Source organism: Ailuropoda melanoleuca, chromosome X (genome assembly GCF_002007445.2).
Source record: "Ailuropoda melanoleuca isolate Jingjing chromosome X, ASM200744v2, whole genome shotgun sequence".
NCBI lineage: Eukaryota > Metazoa > Chordata > Mammalia > Carnivora > Ursidae > Ailuropoda > Ailuropoda melanoleuca.
The window spans coordinates 857,015-876,335 of record NC_048238.1 but is presented as its reverse complement, the minus strand read 5'-3'; the positions used below and the strand labels follow the sequence as shown (position 1 = coordinate 876,335).

General features: G+C 47.4%; 1 protein-coding gene across 4 annotated transcripts in view; it reads left to right on the top strand.

The window, feature by feature from the left end:
- Window positions 1–6,258: 6,258 nt before the first annotated feature.
- The window catches only part of CRLF2 (cytokine receptor like factor 2), a 22,376-nt gene continuing 9,313 nt past the window's right edge, over window positions 6,259–19,321 (top strand). The window contains exons 1-5 of one of the 4 annotated variants that reach the window (XM_034649792.1): window positions 6,259–6,673; window positions 6,782–6,931; window positions 15,708–15,810; window positions 17,115–17,278; window positions 18,652–18,785. In XM_034649792.1, coding sequence (XP_034505683.1) covers window positions 6,796–6,931; window positions 15,708–15,810; window positions 17,115–17,278; window positions 18,652–18,785 — 537 coding nt within the window. In that variant the 5' untranslated portion in view covers window positions 6,259–6,673; window positions 6,782–6,795. Of the gene's footprint in view, window positions 6,674–6,699; window positions 6,932–15,707; window positions 15,811–17,114; window positions 17,279–18,651; window positions 18,786–19,321 lie in introns of those variants that run through there. The other 3 variants (XM_002920819.4, XM_034649794.1, XM_034649793.1) reach the window with 3 other exon arrangements.

Here is a 19,321-nt window from a genome sequence, read left to right as displayed (position 1 = left end):
CTAAACATGTTCATCCTCCCAAGAAGAGACCCTTTCCCCATCAGCTGTCACTCCCTGTCTACTTCCCACTGGTACACCCACTGGTTCCCGACTTCCATCCATTTATCCACCCCCTGTCTCTATGGATTTTCCTGTCTGGGCGTTGCCCATCAACGGGGTCATACACGATGGGGCGTTTTGCATATGGCTTCTATCCCTGAGCATGTTTTCAAGGTTCATCCACACGGTACCAGGTGTTAGAGTTTCATACTTTTGTATGATAAAGTTACCGTTTTGGAGAGAACTCCATACTTGACAAATTGGGGGTCTCTATCCAAGAACCCAGACCGGGGGCCCCTCAGACTGTCTCATTCATCCTTTGTCCCACCAGAAACAACCCATTCCTTTGGAGATACACAAAAGGCTCTACAAAGATGGAGTGTGGGGTCGGCAATGCCTGGGATGTTAGACCCTGGCCCTGCCCCATCTTTGGCATGGTTCTATCAACGCAGGAGTATTTGGTGCCCTGGGAAGAGCATGGACCAAGCAAGCATTGTCAAGTACTCTTGATACCAAGTCTGGCCCTGATGACTCCTTTTGTTGTATGACTGTTCAGCCGTATGAATGAAGTCTAGAGAAGGCGGGCCACCATCTTGAATCTGAGGGCACATTGATAACAGGGAGACCAGGCTGCTGGTGGATCTGGGAGCTCATGAAAGAATGAGGCTCATTTAACTTGGAAAACAGCATTGTATTTCCATCTCCAGTCTTCTGAGAACAGGGGGGAGGCAAGTGCATTTTCTGTCCATTGTGGCCATTCGGAAATGGGATGAGCTGTTCTGCCCATAACAAGCTTGTCGGCCTGTTGAAGTCTTAGGATGATGCCGTGTGAGTTTCCCGGGGATGCCATAACAAGGTCTGTGCATGGGTGGCTCACAAGAACAGAAATTTACTGCATCACAGCTCTTTTTTTTTTTTTTAAGATTTTATTCATTATTTGTCAGAGAGAGAGAAAGAGAAAGAGAGCACAAACAGGGGGAGTGGCAGGCAGAGGGAGAACCAGGCTCCCTCTGAGCAAGGAGACTGATGTAGGACTCCATACTAGGACTCTTGGATCATGACCTGAGCTAAAGGCAGACGCTGAATCGACCGAGACACTCAGGTGTCCTTGCGTCACAGTTCTTGAGGCCAGAAGCCCAACATCAAAGTGTTGCCAGTGTGAGTTCTTTCTGAGGGCTGTGAGGGCAAATCCCTTCCCTGTGCTCCCTTCTAGGCCTGGGATCCTCGGTTGTTCCTTAGCTTGCAGATGGCTGTCTTCTCCCTCTGTCTTCTCATGGTCTTCCTTCTCTGCATGTCTGTCTGCATTTCCAAGTTCCCATTCCGAGTTCCAGAACTTCCTCATAAGCAATGAGACAGTCCCCGCCATATCTTACTGTGACACACACTGAAAATCACAACTCCAAGGAGGCTGATGGGTGGAAAAAGCGTTATCAGTAAGTCATATTGGATTAGAACCCACTCAAATTGTCTCATCTAACTCAATTACCTGAAAAGACCCTACTTCCAATTAAGGTCATAGTCATAGGTATTTGGGGTTAGGACTGCAACATCTCTTTTGAGGGGGAAAGTCAACCCATTTCAACATCTTTCAGGCATCTTCCAAAACCAGGAGTGGATGATTCTTTCATGATTTCACCCACTCACCCAAACATGCATCCATCAATTTATTTATTCATTCACTTATCCATCATCCATCCATCCATCCATCATCCATCCATCCATCCATCCATCATCCATCCATCCATCCATCCAACCATCCATCCACTCATCCTTTCACCCACCCGTTCGTCTGTCTACTCATCCACCCATTCATTCATCCACCCCTATACTCACTCATGCATCCGTTTATTCCCTCTATCAATTTTTAGGGTCGTGCGTTTTCTGTGTGTTGGATGCAGGGTGGACACCATGTTTCTGGGAGGTGTAGACCCAGACTGACAGAGCCCTACCATGTTAAACATCATCACATCCTTTGTTTATTTAGGCCTCTACTTATCTGGCGTCTAACTTGTGGTTTTGTTTTTGAGACTTCATCACATCACAAATGAAAAAGTTTTCTTTAGTCCAACTGAATTTCCTTCATCTAGGAACGGTCTCCCTTTCTTAGTTCTCCCACAATTGCCCAGGGTATTGGTCGGCAACCCGACCCTGTCCTGGTAACTTCTGTGAGAAGCAAGGCAGGGTGGAGTTGGGGGTGAGTTGGGTGGAGCAGGGGAAGGCTGGATACTGGAATGGAGGACAAGAGCAATGGCTCTTGTTCAACTCTCATTGAGAGGACTCTGCTGTTTATTTAGGGAATGTTATTCAGCGGAGGCACGGTATTATAATTATGTGGCCCAGAAAAAGCCATGCAGTTAAGGAGTCTCATTTTATTTGCCTTGTGATGTCAGCATTGTAGGCAGGTCCATGCTCTGTGCTGATGGTCTTTGCTGGCCAGTCCTCACAGAAGAGAAGGGAACAGACATAACTGTAACAAAAGCACACGTGGACAGGGCTCCTTTCTCCCAGGTCAAGACATGTGCAGGGGCGCCTGGGTGGCACAGCGGTTAAGCGTCTGCCTTCAGCTCAGGGCGTGATCCCGGCGTTATGGGATCGAGCCCCACATCAGGCTCCTCCCCTATGAGCCTGCTTCTTCCTCTCCCACTCCCCCTGCTTGTGTTCCTTCTCTCACTGGCTGTCTCTATCTCTGTCGAATAAATAAATAAAATCTTAAAAAAAAAAAAAAAAAAAAAAGACATGTGCAGCCCCACGTACATGCATGTACTCGCTGAAGCCAACTCCCCCTCCACTCTAGAAGGTTCTGGGCCCTTGCCCATCTTCCAATCCCTTCCAAAACAAAAGCAATAATGAAAGGGCTTTTCACATCGTCCTGTAGTATAAAAACCCTGCTGTCCTATATGTTTCCCTCCTACTGAAGTCCCCTCTGCTGGGGTGGGGGAAATGCTGCTCTTATGTAATGTTAAGTAAACTTGGACAGGGTTTTGCTCAGAGATGAATCCGATAGCTAACCGCGTTGCTCACGACTTTCAGCTTCTCCTAGGCCTTTTCATGATTACATCTAGCGTGTTGGGCAGATTTCGAAATAAAGCCAGCCAGAGTCAAGATAAGAGATCATCTCACTGTGTACATTCTGACACTGTTAAATACAGAAGGAGTTTGACATGAAAAGCTAGTGGAGGCTTAACCATTTCTAGAGCAAATTGTCATTGCCGTGAACACTTCTTATCTCGAGTCGATGTAAGAATTAAGTGTCTCTTTTGGAAATGACACTAAAGCTTATTAAAAACAGATCACCATCATAGAACGATCAAAATGAGTGTGAATTCTTTACAGCAACTCTCGAAGAGAGGGGGAGTCCTGTTTCTCTCCTCTGGAATGTGGGCTGGCCCCTCGCCTGCTTTGGCCAATGGAAGATGGTGCAAGTGACAGGTGTGTCATCCAGAACATCCCATCCTATCAAGTCTTCGAGTTGGTGAAAGTCCCATTCAAGCTCTTGGCTGATAGTCAGCTCAGCTGCCAGGGGTATGAAGGGTCATCTAGAACATTCTATCCTGTCAAGTCTTGCAGTTGCCTAGAGCTCCGGCCAACACTAAGGAGAGCAGTCAACCCTCAGAATCAGGAGGCATAACAACACCTTGGTGTTCATTCAGGCTACTACGTTTTAGCATGATTTGTTCCCTGTAGATAACCAAAATAGACGAGCAAAATAACACCTCCAGGCAGGATGAGTAAAAACAAATACATGAAAGAAAGAAGAGAAGCATTCTTCATAGAGACACAGTGACATTTTTAGCTACATTCAAACCAGTGGCTTACAACTCCATCCGTTGTGTGTTTTTCCTTGGTTGCTGACTCATCGCACATGTCTGGCTTTGTGAAATACGAACAACACAATATCGGTTTGCGGTTTTGAGCGGAGCTGAGGAGCGCAGGTGATAGAAGCCGTGGTTATGAGTCATCTCCGCGAGAGAGACGATGAGAGCCTTCGCAAGTCATAGGGAATGTGCTTCCATGTCCAAAAAAGAGTACAATGCTTGCTGCCCATTTCCTCCTCAATTCCCTTATTTTCTTCCCAAGTGAAAGGGCAGGGCTGCAGAATGTCAGAGATTTCAGTGGCAGTTCATCAAGACGGCCTGACTCTGTTGATAACGCTTTTTCCACCCATCAGCCTTCTTGGAGTTGTGATTTTCAGTGTGTCACAGTAAGATATGGCAGGGACTGTCTCACGGTTTATGAGGAAGTTCTGGAGAACATCACATATTCCATATTTCTCCTCGTGTTTCCTTGGTGCCTCCAAAGGACAAACACTCTTTTTCATGTCATAGATCCTATTAGCTGTGATAATCCATTTTTGGGAACTACACATGTTTCTCTTTCCATAAAGTTCTGATCTCACCAAATCACCCTTCCTAAGTCACAGAAGAGCCAGAGTGACTCTTGGCCATCTTCTCAAACTGACCTGTCCCACCATTTCTTTTTGAGGCGTCTGCCTATTTTTATCCCTTTTGTCTGTAAACATGCTGAAATGAAGTTTCCAGAGGGCAAGACCCCCTTGGAAAAGAGCTAGAACGATCAGCTTCCCTAGGCCAAGGGGGAGGTTGGGTGGATGAAGGGGAGTTAAGGGGATGACACTCGCCTTCCAAGGGGACACTTGTCTGGAGACATTTGGGTGTCGTGACATGGTGGGGGTGCTATTAGCATCTGGTGGGTGTAGACCAGGGATGCTACCCAACACCTTACATTGCAGATTATCTAGCTAGCTAGCTAGCTATCCATCTATCATCTATCTATCCATCTACTCATCTATCTATCTATCTATCATCTATCTGTCTATGTATCTACCTATCCATCCATCCATCCACCCATCCATCTATCCATCCATTCTTCCATTCATTCACTCATCCATCCACCCACCTATTCATCCATTCATCCATCCATCCATCCATCCATTTGTTTATCCTTCTTATCTATCTATCTATCTATCTATCTATCTATCTATCTATCTATCTATCTACCTACCTATCAATCAACCATATATCATCTCTCTATCTATCCAGCCAGCCTCTAGCTAGCTAGCTATCCATCCCTCCATCCACCATCTAGCATCTATCTAACATCAATCTATCTATCTATCTATCTATCTATCTATCTATCTATCTATCAGCTATCACACCAGGGTATCCACATCCTAATCCCCGTGTTGTAAACAGAACAATGTCCCCCAAAGATGTCCACATCCAAACCCCGGGAATCTATGAATATGCTACCTTACAAGTCAAAAGTGCTTTTGCAGATGTGATGAAGAATCTGGAGATAGGGAAGATCCATCTGGATTATCTGGGTGGGCACAGGGCCCTCATTTATATGAGGGCGGTAGAAGGGTCAGTGTCAGAGAAGGAGCTGTGACGTTGGATGCAGAGGTTGGAGGGATGTGGGTCTAGGAGCCAAGGAATGTACGCAGCTTCTAGCAGCTGGGAGGGCAAGAAATCCGATTCCCCACTAGAACTCCCAGCAGGAATGCCAGCCTGCCATCACCACGATGTTTGCCCAGGGAGACCCGTTTGGGCTTCTGGCCTTCAGGATGTTCAGGGTGTAAGGATTGCTGGTCAGGGGCCAGGAAGACCTGAGTCAGCCTATACTTAGTAAGTGATTGGAAGCCACTCAGCTTATGCTAAGCTCCCCAGAAACAGAGTTTTCACTCCAAAATGAAATTATTCCTGTGTTTTGTGGTTTTTTTTTTTTTTTTTTTTTTTTTTTTTTTTTTTTTTGCGTATGTCCTTTGGCTCACAGATTCTGTGAGTGTTTGTGAAAGTACTTTGTACCTATGGCCTACAGCAAGCACAGTTAGTATTATTAAAATTTTTTTTTAATTTGAAAATTTTTAAATTTAAATTAAAAAAAGTAAGAAAAAAATTTTAAAGTAATCTGTACCCCCCCAAGGTGGGGCTTGAACTCATGACCCTGAGACCAAGAGTCTCATGCTTCCCGGACTGAGCCAGCCATGCACTCCTCTCTGATTTTTTTTTTTAAAGATTTTATTTATTTATTTGACAGAGAGAGAGAGAGACAGCCAGCGAGAGAGGGAACACAAGCAGGGGGCGTGGGAGAGGAAGGCAGGCTCATAGCAGAGGAGCCTGACGTGGGGCTCGATCCCAGAACGCTGGGATCACGCCCTGAGCCGAAGGCAGATGCCCAAAGACTGAGCCACCCAGGCGCCCCTGATTTTTTTTTTTTTATTGCGAGAGCCCTGGGCACCCACTCCTGGGAGTGCATTAGAAGGCAGAAGCGGCAGACAGAGATTGGCCACAGGTGGTCAGCTCCAGCCTTGTGCTGTCGAGCAAGATGCATGAACCAGCCTCCCCATTAACGTCCCGCCAATGATGATTCTTCATTTGAGTTCTGAAAGTCCCCCAATGTGCACCTTATGGACGCCAGGCTCACCCCCACTTGGCTGGAGTCAGATGGGAGGGGGTGTCCAGTGTCCTCACCTCTGGATGACCCACCACGCGGACCGTCCACGCCGTGGCTGCAGGACCTCGTTCTGCCCACGGAGTTCCTGACCAGCCAGAACATCTTCCAGCCGAGCTCCTCATCATCAGTGTGAAAGCAAAAGTGAACTTGCTTTTTTGTCATGGTTGGTTTTTTTTTTTTCCTCTTTTAAACAAGAGTCATCGTTTTAAGTAAAGATTGACTCTGTTTCCCGTTGTCATTTCCTTGTTTCTGTTCCACTCTTTAAAACCAGGGTAAGCTCTGTACATGAGCCATGACGGCACGGCCCTTCTGCTCACCCTGTCGTGTGTCTGTGCCACCATGTGGACGGCGTGTCTGCCCTGGGCGTCTGCAGCCCTCTTCCTGCTGGCCGACGTGATCGTTTCCGAGGACTCGGCACCGGGTAAGAGGTGTTAGTAGATGTGCCCACTTGTGTAGGTAAAATGTGCTTTATTTCAATCTTCCTACCTTCCTTCCTTCCTTCTTTCCTTCTTTCCTTCTTTCCTTCCTTCTTCCTTCCTTCCTTCTTACGTTTCTGTGTTTCTCTGGTTCTCTTTTGCAACTGTAATATTTTTTCGTTTGCTCTTTCATAACAGTAACAAAGAGTTAGCTCAGATTTCCAAGTCTCTGCAAACCTGAGCTCGCCTGTTCGCACAGGGCTCGTGATGGTTCGAGTCTGAATGCATTCGGTTCAAATGCACGGAAAATAAATGAGTCAACACAGGAGCCCAGCGTCTGCTGCGTTGAGATCCTGGGTGGTTTCACTCTTGTTTGTCCCGTGCAAGAGCTCAAAGGCGTTTTGTTTAAGTGACTACAGATCTGTCCATGACGAGCTCGTGTCCCCTCCCGGAAAGGTGAGGGCATCGGTCCCCTCCTTCCGCCCCAGCCGTGGGCTTCAGAGCCGTCCATCTGTGGGGTCATCCTTGAAGCCCATGGTGGTGCTTCCTGGAAATGAGCCCAAGCTCCCACCCTGCTGTGTGTTCTCGGAGCCTGTTCCCGGGTTTTTTTCTTTCTGGAACATGACTGCCAGGCTGCATGGTCCTGGGATATACTTTGCTAACACGGGCCCCGCGAGAAAAGGCAGATGGGAACATGGTAGAGATTCAGCTGCAGCCGGGATGGTGGGGCAGGTCTCGCACCCCACGAGGAGGTCTGATTGGATTTCCCAGCGCGAGGGTGGTTCGGAGGGGAGCCGGGGATGGCGGCTCAGGGACTTCCTGTCCGTGAAGTGTCCCCTCGCGTCACTGCACATTCAGCCTTGTGTTTCTGAGCTGGCTTCTTGCCTACGGGGATTGCAAGGCTCCCTAGACCCCCACCCCATTTGCTAGAGTCTCATGATGGCACATCGGGGTTCCAGCAGACACCCCCAGGAGTCCGGGGGAGTGCATGCAGGGGTCTCCCCAGGTGGGGGCCACACTGGCTGTAACCTGATTGATTCCCAAACTCCGTGCCACACCCATCGGTCCCTTGTCACAGGCTGAGATCACAGCGTCCACGTGCCAGCCATCCAGGTGGACCCATGATGGATTGCACCTGCGTTGTACCTCCCGGGGACCCTGGTAATTTCCTGACATCCCTGTCTTCCTCCCTGACACCCCAGACTTGGAGATATATGCAGAAAAGCACGGTGTAGACCAGTTCTGGGTTCTGACCTGTGAGCAGGTGCATGGACGGACCAAGCACACACAGAGGTGCCCAACACACTCGAAACCTTTCTAGTACTTGTTTGGTTTTATTTTATTTTTTCTATGTGTCTAAATTCAAGGAGCCAACGTAGAGCTTTCTAGTAACTTCTTAGAAAACACCAGGCCTTGTTTAGCTTGTGAACCGTGTCTGTGGTTTGCTTGCTTTTTCTTTCAATGGTGGTGTCTGCCATTAATTGGCTGATGCTCCCCCCACACTCAGCAGACGCTGGGTTAGAGTGGGAGGCAAGGAGGGGCGTGCAAGGGGAAGGTTATCTGACCTTTCTGGTGCCCCTGAATGCATTCCTGTGGGGCACATCTCCAGGTCCGTGGTCTGGGGGGCTGGGCGGCTGCAGAAGGTTTCCCTGTGCACCTGCCTCCTTCCGAGACGGGAGGGACACAGACCCGGCATCAGGCTGCCTCTGCTCCAAGGAGGTGGGAGGACCCCGGCTTTCATCCCTGCCTGCCATGTTGCTGAGTCTGCACGAGCCTCAGAGGGAGTCCTGAGTCCAAGTCCTCCACAAACACAAAGAGGCCCAGACACATCCAGGACCGCTGTGAACACACGTCTACCTATTTGCACACCAGGCATGGGGTATTTCAGGAGCATAGATGCTTGCGATTGCCATCCCTATATCCTACATGTCGTGCACCCTCCTGTTGTGGGTTCAGCCCGGACCCCTTCGATCTTCAAGTCCGACCCCCTGCAACCTCCCCACGGGACCTTATTTGGAAATAGGGTCTTTGTGGATGTGCGGACAGCCAGTTATCAGCAGCGTCCCCATCATGGGTGGGAAAGATCTCTAAGCAGGGAGGCGTGCCTGTGTAATGCAGATGTGGGAACCCGGGTCCCAGCCGGAGTGGAGAACCAGAGGAAGAAGGGGAGCCTGAGTGGGGTTGGGTGGCCGGGAAGGATGTGACTGACAGGCATGAGCTGGATTCCAGACGGGTCCAGGTGGGGATGGGCCAGGAGGGTGACACCCCCCGCCCCGTGTCACTGTCTTTGCATTTGAGGTGATTAACATGTCAGCTGCATAGTAAAGAGAGAAGGAAAGAGGGAGAGAGAGAGAGTCTAAAGGACACAATTAGTAATGCTCACCTTTCCAGAATTATTGTACAGCTTCACTGGACGTCACTCTGCTACCCGGGGACCCTGTCGGCATGGGGCAGGGCTCGGCGATGGTGTATTTTAGGCCAACTTCCTTTGAGCAGACAAGTCCCCTGGGAGGCACGGGCATGGGGCTTCCCGTCCTGTCAAGCACCTGCCTGTCTTTGGGGATCTTACTTCGCCCCTTCTCGAGCTCGGTGCCCTGGCATTTAGGACAGACATGAATGATTCAGATCCTCTCACCTGACTCATGCCGTGGGTCCCTGTCGCCTTTATTCTTGTCTCCATGTTTGTGACCTCGAGGCGTGCAACCCCCAAAGAAATGGGAAGTGAACGAGGATTTTACATGACGCTGTCTAGCTTGGGCATTCCGTGGTTTCCCGCCGCCCCATGCCCCACGCAACCCGCTGCTTTGATCGGACCTTGCGTACTAACCCCAGAAATACCCAACACTTTTTGGGTTCATGGTCCCCTGGTGACAGCCAAAATCCGAGTAGCAAATTCGTGTGGGTCATAAATCATCTTTTCTGTCTGTCTCCGTGTGTAGTTAGCGGAGACTTGGGTCCTGCTCCTGGGAAGGAAATTGTTGGTACTTAAATCACACAGCTGCAGGGAGAAGACCCCCGGTGTGCAGATGTGCTGGGCTCCAGATTTCGTGCAGGTCTGGGAGGGTTACGGAATCAAAGGCATCTTTAGGAAACAACTGCTGGGTCCTTGACATTGGGGAGCTGTTGGTGACAGCAAGTTCCCATTGCAAGACCTTTGTGGCGGGAGGGGGGGACCCTGCTTATCAGTGTTGGCGGAAAAGATCTCTGTCAAGGGACAGAAGTCCACACCAGCCAGGGCAGGGCAAGAAGGTGAAACAGGACATTTTTTTGTTGTTGTTTTTTGTGTTTTTTTTGTAAGCAGCTCTATTGGGATATAATTCATCCATTTAAGGCATTCAATGCTTTTTACTAGATTCGTAGATCTATGCATCGAATTTCAGAACATTTCCATCATCCCCACAGCAAACTCGATCCCCGCGAGTCCTTCCCTCCCCCCTCCCGATTCCGTCCCCAGCCCCTGACAACCGCTAACCTGCTTTCTGTGTCTGTGAATTTCCCTCTTCTGCACGTTTCATATCCATGGGGTCATCCCAGTACGTGGCCGTTTGTCTGCGGCGTCCGCCGCTCAGCCGCGTGTTCTCATACTTGAGCCGCGTTCTAGGACAAGTGGGTTCTTTATTTCTTCTCGTGGCTGAATGACACGCCGTCCTGTGGATGGACCACAGTGTGTCTGTCCAAAGACACGGCTTTTTAGAATGTGGACCAGGGGCGCCTGGGTGGCTCACCCCGTTGAGCATTCCGCTCTCGGTGACGGCTCAGGTCGTGATCTGAGGGTTCCAAGTCTAGACCATGAGCAATGACTTTAAGAAATAGGGTAAAATTACGTGGTCAGATACAATTTTTTTTTCAAAATTAAGTTGCTTATTCTTTTTTAAAAGTGATGGTAGATACAATTTTTTTGTAAAATTAAGTTGCTTATTGTTTTTTAAAAAACATGATAAACTATCTATAGAATGTTCCATCTTAATCTTTCTTAAGTGTGTAGGTCAGTGACATTAAGTACCTTCACAGGGTTGGGCAACCATCCCTACCACCTGTTTCTAGAACTTTCTCATCTTCCCCAACTGAAACTCTGTCCCCATGAAACACTGACTCCCATGCCCTCCCCATCCCCTGGTCCCACCATGTAGTGCCTGTGGGGCTCTTCACAAAAGTGGGGATTTTGAATACAAGTGAACTATTGATGAAGTCTGGTAATCAGTGTCCCAAGGATCTTTCTCTGTCTCCTTCTCTCTCCATACAGACAACTTCTATTACTAGGGCTGCCTGCATTATGGGTTCTCTGGTACAATTTGCAGTTTTATGCCTTTGCCTCTCGACATGACCAAATAAATTCATCCTATCTCATAAAATCAGCACATGCTTTCTGAGCAATAACTGTGGGGAAGAGCAGTTCTCGTGTCCCCGTGTTCCTTTTGGTTAAAGAGTTGACATGCAAAGATGGGGACCCTGAGATCCCAAGAGTGAGATGGCTTTGCTTAGGGGAAACGGTGCCACCAGGATTACTAATAACAGATAGACCCGTGGCCCAGGAGCGTGGCCTGTTCCTGGAGAGATGCGGGTGTGCCTGACCCTGTTGGGGAAATTTAGCAAGAAATAAAATCGCTTGCTAACCCAGAAGCCTCATCCACAAAGGTGGAAGAGCGAGAAAAACCACTGTATTATTAAATCAGCATTTAACCAGAATGCAATACTCATCACGCATAGTGCACTAAAGAGATCTACAAAGACAAGAGATCTGCAAACACAGAAACCCTATTTTTAGAGCTCGTGGACACCACCCATGGCAGGCATATTCTGGGGATTCACAATAACCAGTCCTCCAGCGGGAGAGCCCTCAGCGCCGTTTGTCGCACAGAGTTCTCCCTAATTTCACTGGGTAATTGGAGTGACGGTCGGTGTCAGCTGATTGGTTTTATCCAATGGAAAAATAAGCTCCTATCTTTACGACAAGACGTCGTTTTATAACTTGGAGCCAGACTTACCCTCACACAGAGGTTGGGACCTGGAACATCACATTCCTTGGTATTTGCATTTCAGAGAGTTGGCTTCGGTCAGGAGAAAGATATTCCTGGGTTATAAATCTGGGGAAAAAAGCTTATTAACTTTTAAAAGGATTTGCATGCATGCCAAAGAGATGGAGAGCGATCTTAGAAGTTTTCTCAAGTAAATTCTCCAAGAAAGGGAGGGGAAACATCTCTTCCTTTTATTTATTTTATTTTATTTTATTTTATTTTATTTTATTTTATTTTATGATTTTATTTATTTTCTTAAAGATTTATTTATTTTAGAAAGAGAAAGCATGACCTGGAGGGGCAGAGGGGGAGGCAGAGAGAATCTCAAGTGGACTCTGTGCTCAGTGTGGAGTTGACGTGGGGCTCGATCTCATGACCCTGAGATCACGCCCTAGCCGAAACCAAGAGTCAGACGCTTAACCAACTGCTCCACACAGGCAATGCTTATTTTATTTTTTTAAAAGGTTTTTTATTTATTTTTTTAGTAATCTCAAGACCAGGTGTGCAGTCAGACTCACCACCCCAAGGTCAAGAGTCCCATGCCATAGACTGAGCCAGCCAGGCACCCTTTTTATTTTTAATAGGAAGAAGTAAGTCTTTTATTTTTTAAAAGATTTTTTACTGATTTATTTGAGAGAGAGAGAGGGAGAGAAAGAGTGAGAGCACGAATGGGGGAAGAGGGGCAGAGGGAGAAGCAGGCTCCCTGATGAGCTGGGAGCCCAACTATGGGCTCCATCCTAGGACCTTGAGATCATGACCTTAGCAGAAGACAGACACTCAACCAACTGAGCCACCCAGATCCCCAAATGTTTTGTTTTTAAATTTCGATTTGTCCTTACAAGGTACAGGGCAGGGCAGGGGTGAGCACCGAATGTGCTAGCAAAAGTTCCCTTTCTATTTTGCAAACCGCGCCCAAGTCTTTATGAATGGCTTGCTGATCTTGGCCCTCCTTTCATGCCGGACTGAAGAATTCGCTTCAAGAGAAATACTGTGCTACATGAAAACATTTTGTAGGATCAGCAGGACACCTTCCACGTTTTCCTTCGTCTCAGAGAAGTCTTGCCCACACCCCAGTGGCGAGAACCCCAATCAGGTCCATCACCTAGACTCGAGAGGAATGTCCAAATCCATTCTGGGCAGTTAGCAAAGAAGCAACAGAAACACAGTGACTTCCTTTTCTCTCCCCTTTTCAAGTCTGACCAAGGTGCCTCTTTTCCCTGCAGCTGACTCAACATGTGGGGGAGGTAGAGAACCACAAGAACATTTCTCCTTTCCTGTTGGTGTCCTGGGGTGTCTGGCTTTATCCATTAGACACTTTCCACAGACGGAGGTCCAAAGATCTGACTGAGCTGTACCCTTCCCTCCCTTTCAGAGTCTGGAAGGTACTCACCAAAGAGTTCCTCTTCTGAAGGTCAGGGATTTCCAGAAGCTAGGACGTCCTTCCCGCATCTCTTTTCTCTATTTCTGGAACCAGTGGATCGAGGTTGAGATCATCTATTTTGTGATCAGTTCCGTCAGGAACAATGGTCAGCACAGAACAGAAATATTCCGTACACCTTGGGCATTAGAAAGTCTTCCTTAAAAACTCAAAGAACATTTATATCCTTCAATCTACCTTTTATTTTCAGAAGTTGGGACAGATCCTCAGTCCCATAATTTTTTTTTAAGATTATATTTATTTATTTGAGAGAGAGAGAGAGAGGAGAGGAGCAGAGGGATTGGAAGAAGCAGACTCCACGTTGAGCACAGAGGCTGATGTGGGACTCGATCTCATAGCCCCGAGATCACAACCTGAGCTGAAACCAAGAGCTTGATGCTCAACCAACTGAGCCACCCAGGCGCCCCACCAGAGTCCCATAATGGGATTATTCACAAAGAGTTCCACTTCTTTATTTGCTGCCAATTGAGCACACCTCACACCTTTCCTGAATGTTTTTCTATGTGTTGAGCACAGGGCTGGGCATGGTGGGTGACATGGGGGCATCAACCAGATTGGAAAAAGAAGATGAGACTAAACATAGCTGAGAACAGCACAGAGAGGACTCATTGGGGTCTCAACGAATGGCAGTCAGATTGCCAAAATGCAGGAAACTGAGGGACAAAATATGCACATGGACAATGGCCAAAAAATCTAGGAAAACAGAACTCTGATTCACAACGTGTGGCAACCTGACCAGGAAACCTGCCCCTCCAGTTAATACCTGACGACTTCCCTAATTTTCATCCCAGCTTCCAACTCTGAACCAACCACAAAAAACCAATTATGGTTTTTTCATCTAACCAATCCTGCCGGACACCCTGCTGCCAGTGAACCACCCGCAGCTCCCCCTGTGCCAACAGCCCCCATCAGGACAAATCTGAGCCTCCTCCCACCCCCTCATTCCCCCATCCCACTATGGAGCTCTCTCACTCCTCTGTCTGCCTTTGAGTCTCAGCCAAATGCAAGTGATGGTCCTCAACTCCCGGGTACAGAACGCTTTGGGTAAATGTCTTCTGCTTGTTTTCATTTGGGTGGCCTTTGTTCATTTTCACAGTGTTGATAGTCATCGGCCAATTGCATGAAAATATTGGTTGGAGGTCTTGAGAAATATGTAAGGGCAATACAAGATTGGATTTGGATTACTGAGAGGCCATGATGAGAGAGCGTGGTTAATTCCAGACCATGAAGTGGGATGTGACCCCACGAATGTTCAGCAGGCCAAACCATCCAGCCCAGAGACCCCACAGGAGGGCTGAGCAAACAGAGCTAAGGCCAGGACCTGTATTTGCCTCCTGCTTAATGGGCTGGGGGGCTGAACCCAGCACTGAATGTGGAGTATGAGTTCCTGGCCTGGGGACTTCCAGACTCTCCTTCTCAGCATTTGTGGACATGTATCTGTTCACCTTCCTTTCACCCACAGCCTGCTGGGTGCTAGAAATATGTCCAGTGATCCATCCATCCATCCATCCATCCATCCATCCATCCATCATCTATCTATCTACCTACCTACCTATCTACCTATCCATCTATGTCTATTATCTATCTATCTATCTATCTATCTATCTATCTATCTATCTATCTATCATCTATCATCTGTCAATCATCTATCTACCTATCCTGATACCTACACTTCTAACCCAACACCACTGGGTTCATTCTAGCCTTCCATATTCCCAAAATTGTTACTCCCTTCTTGACGGTTGGAAAACTTGCCTCTTGTTACCCACAGCATCACAGCATACTTGCTCGATCCTACAATACACCCATCAACTACTGTCACAGTGACTAACCCAGACATCTGTGAAAATCAAAAGTACCCAAGCCCCAGTCACTTGAAAAGCAAAGACCAGAGGACTCATTTGTCTGTGAGCTTTTTTCAAGTTGTCATATGTAGTGTTCTGAGTGAGAGAGTGAGCTTGGTGGATGGGGGACAGTGTCTAATGCTCCCCCCGTGTGTCCACAAAAGCTGATGTCATTAGACACACAGTCGACACTCAATAGCTGCTCGTCATACTAATTAGTGGTCATTATCTCTTGCAAACATAAGAAGAAAAGCAGCTGTAATCTTGCTGCTGACTTATGCTTCTGTCCTGAGCAAACTTTATATATCCTCCAGGTCTTACTGATGTAATTAATGCCTGGCTTATTTTGTGAACATCTTGATTTCCTCTGTCCCTTTCAAGCATTCTATTATTCTTATGACAGAAGTGCTGATGTCCTTTGACAAATTTCCAACCGTTTTCAGCATTGCCTCAAAAGGTCCTCTATTTCTCTCTTTTTACCCAGAGACAGCATTGCACCCTCAGATCATCAACTTTAATTTTGAAGTTGTGCAGGTTACGTGGAATGCAAGCAAATACCCTGGGACAAACTTGACTTTCCTCTACAAGTAAGTGCCCGGAAGAAGGGAACACCATGCCCTGGGCTCTGAGACACTGGCAGTTGGGAGGGCCAGATAGAGAAGCTGTGAAGACTCAGAACGTGCAAGTGTGACGGTGTATTCTGTTTAGGCCTGGGCCCTCGCCACAACTGCAACCACAGATCCCCAAACCTCCTAACCAAGTGATGACTGAGTCACGCTCAAAACCACCTAGATTCTTACCAGGACATCCAGAATGTATTTTTTCATCCAGGACCATTTGCAACGTCTCAACAGATGCCTTGAACCAGAGCCCTGTTCCCTCGAAACATGTTATGCAGCCATGGCAAAGGTTAACCTTCTGAGACTTTTCACGCCACCTTACCAGCAGCCGCCTTCCGAAAATGTGTCTCCCTATGATGACCTTTTTTTTGGTCTTACACACTCAAAGACATGAGTATAAATGTGGGAGGAAAGGATTCCCCCATTAATTTAGTCTCAATTCTGTGAATGGGAGATGTGTGATGTGTGATTGAGTCTTTGCAGTTTGATAGCATAGGAGACAAATGGGAAAGTGTACCCAAGAGGGTATATCCTTATTAAAGTGCCTCCTCAAATCCGGGGCATGGTTATTCTGCAAGTCAAACTGTACTTGTATTCGTTTTCTGGGGTGGCTGCAACAAATACTGAGCAGCTTAGAACAACAGAAATACATCCTCCCCCAGGTCTGGACACCAGAAGTCTGAGATCCAGGCGGGGCAGGGCTGTTGAGATCCAGGCGGGGCAGGGTTGTGCTCCCTCCAGAGACTCCAGGGAATGGTTCCCCCCTGCATCTTCCAGCTTCTGGGCTCCCGGCATCCCTGGACTGGTGGCCACTCCCCTCCTGTCTCTGCCTCCATCTTCACGTGGCTTCTCCTCTGTGTCTGTGTCTTGTATTGTGTGTCTTATAGGGACAGTGTCATTGGATTTAGGACCCACTGTAACGCAAGATGCTGTCATCTGGGTATCTTTCTTTTAATCGTATCTGTCAAGACTGTATTTCCAAATAAGGTCCCATTCACACACTCCAGGGATTAATACATGAACATGCCTTTTGGAAAGCCACCATTCAACCCATTACAGGGGACATTCAAGGAGCTTAACCTTTAGAGAGAGGGGTACTTTTCTGTTTGGACAGTTCTTGCTGTACTTGTAAGAAAGGGTGCTTGAAGCGAGTGAAAGGGGTCCCCAGTCTGAGTCCGTGGCAGACATGTGGAGCAAAGGAGTGGCTAGTAGATGTGTGAAGATGTTATTTTCAAAGACTATGGCTGAGTGGTTCTCTTTTTGAACCACAGATTAAGCAGTGATGAGACCAGTAGCCAATGCTCCAACTATATTCTTCAACAAAGTCACACTGCTGGATGCTTCCTGGAGGCAAAAAAGGATGAAATTCTGTGCTTTTCCATCGGAAATGGAACACATCTCCTTCTCACTAAGTGCCAGTGGATCAGCGCTTACTGTAAGTACCAAAAATGAACTCATTGCCAAGTGCTCCTTTCCTACTCCAACTTAGAAGAGACTGGCCTTCTAGAAAATCCATCTTGACACACACTGGGCAAAGATGTGGCATGGCGCTCTACCCTCCAACAGAGAGAGAGAGAGAAAAGCACCCTCTTACCCTCCAAACCACCCCACTGGTTTTTCTTAGGAGTGTTCAAGGTTGGCTGTCTATCCAGGGTTAAAAAAATACTGTTCAAATAAAATGAGCACAAACCAGATGATTTGAAACAACATAAATTAATCATCTCCCAGCTCTGGAGACCAGAGTCTGAGATCCAGGCGGGGCAGGAGCCCTGAGATCCAGGCAGGGCAGGGCTGCTGAGATCCAGGCAGGGCAGGGCTGCTGAGATCCAGGCAGGGCAGGGCTGCTGAGATCCAGGCAGGGCAGGGCTGTGCTCCCTCCAGAGGCTCCAGGGAGGGTCGTTCCTGCCTCGTCCAGCTTCTGGGGTTCGAGGCATCCCTGGTCTCGTGGCTGTGTCCCTCCTGTCTCTGCATCCATTTTCATGTGGCTTCTCCCCTGTGTCTGTGTCTCTCCTCTTCTGTCTAAGGACACTTGTTCTTGGATTTAGGGCCACCCTAATCCACAATGATCTCATCCTATCTTGATTATATCTACAAAGACCTTATTTCCTAATAAAGCCACATTCACGGTACGAGAGATTAGGACTTGAACATACTTGTTGGTGGACACCATTTAACTCACAAAAGTGTTCATTTTCTAGAAGGGAGTCCCATGTGACATTTTCCATGTTCTGTCTTCATTTTAGTTTGCTGTGGCTACTGCAATGAATTACTACCAAATGCGTGGCTTAAAACAAGACAAATTTGCCCTCCCACAGTTAAGAAGACCCCAGGCATCTGAAATCAAGGTGTGGGCAGGGCTGGTTCCTTCTGGAGGTCTGGGGGGTGATCTGTTCCGTGCCTGTCTCTTGGCTTCTGGTGGCTGCTAGCAACTCTTGGCGTTCCTTAGCTTGGAGAAGCATCAGCCCCATCTATACTTCTATCTTCACATGTCCTTCTCCATTTATGTGTCTGTGTTTCCTTTTATGAGGACACCAATGATATAGGATCAGAATCCACCCTACTCCAGTAAAACCCATCTTTTCTTAAATAATTATACCTGTAATGATCCCAAATGCAGTAATATTCTGAGATATGGGGGCTAGGACTTCAACATATATCTTTCTTTAAGGGGACACTACTCATCCCATAACAGATACACAGAAATTTCTCACACAACATTGAAGAGTTCCTTTCACGACACACATGCAGGTCCTTGGAGTTCTTTATCTTTGTAGAGGTGGTGATCATTTTGTTGTCTCTCCTTCTTAGTGAAACCCAGCTCTCCGAAAGACTTGAACTTCCAGTGGCATCGGGAAGCCATTACGGTGACCTGCTCTGATCTGCCCTACAAGCGTCTCCTCTATGAAATCCAGTACAAGAGTGCGTTTGACACTGAGTGGCAGGTGAGTGGGATGGCATCTTCTTCTCAGGGCAAGTGTTAGCGAGAATCCCCAAGTGGTAACTGAGAGAAACATGGAGAGACACAGAGACAGATGTTGACATTTATTTTAAGGAATTGCTTATGGGATTATAGGGACAGGCAAGTCTCAGGAGGCCAGCAGGCTGGAGACCCAGACAGGTTTCCATTATGGTCTTGAGACTTCTCTGGGAAACTCCAGTCTGTCCTGTCAAGGCCTTTAATGGATGGAGTAAGGCTCACCACATTATAGACTGACCTAAAGTTGGCTGACTAAAACCCTTAATCATTTCTATAAAATAACTTTACAGTAACACCTAGGCTGGCACATGATTAAAAAAACTGGACACCAAATCTGGCCAAGTTGACAAATAAAATCCACGATCATCACACCCTGTACCATACACCCCTCTTTGTTTTTGTTTTTTTTATGATTTTTTATTATATTGTTTTAGTCACCATACAGTACATCCCCAGTTTCCGATGTAAAGTTCGATGATTCATTAGTTGCGTATAACACCC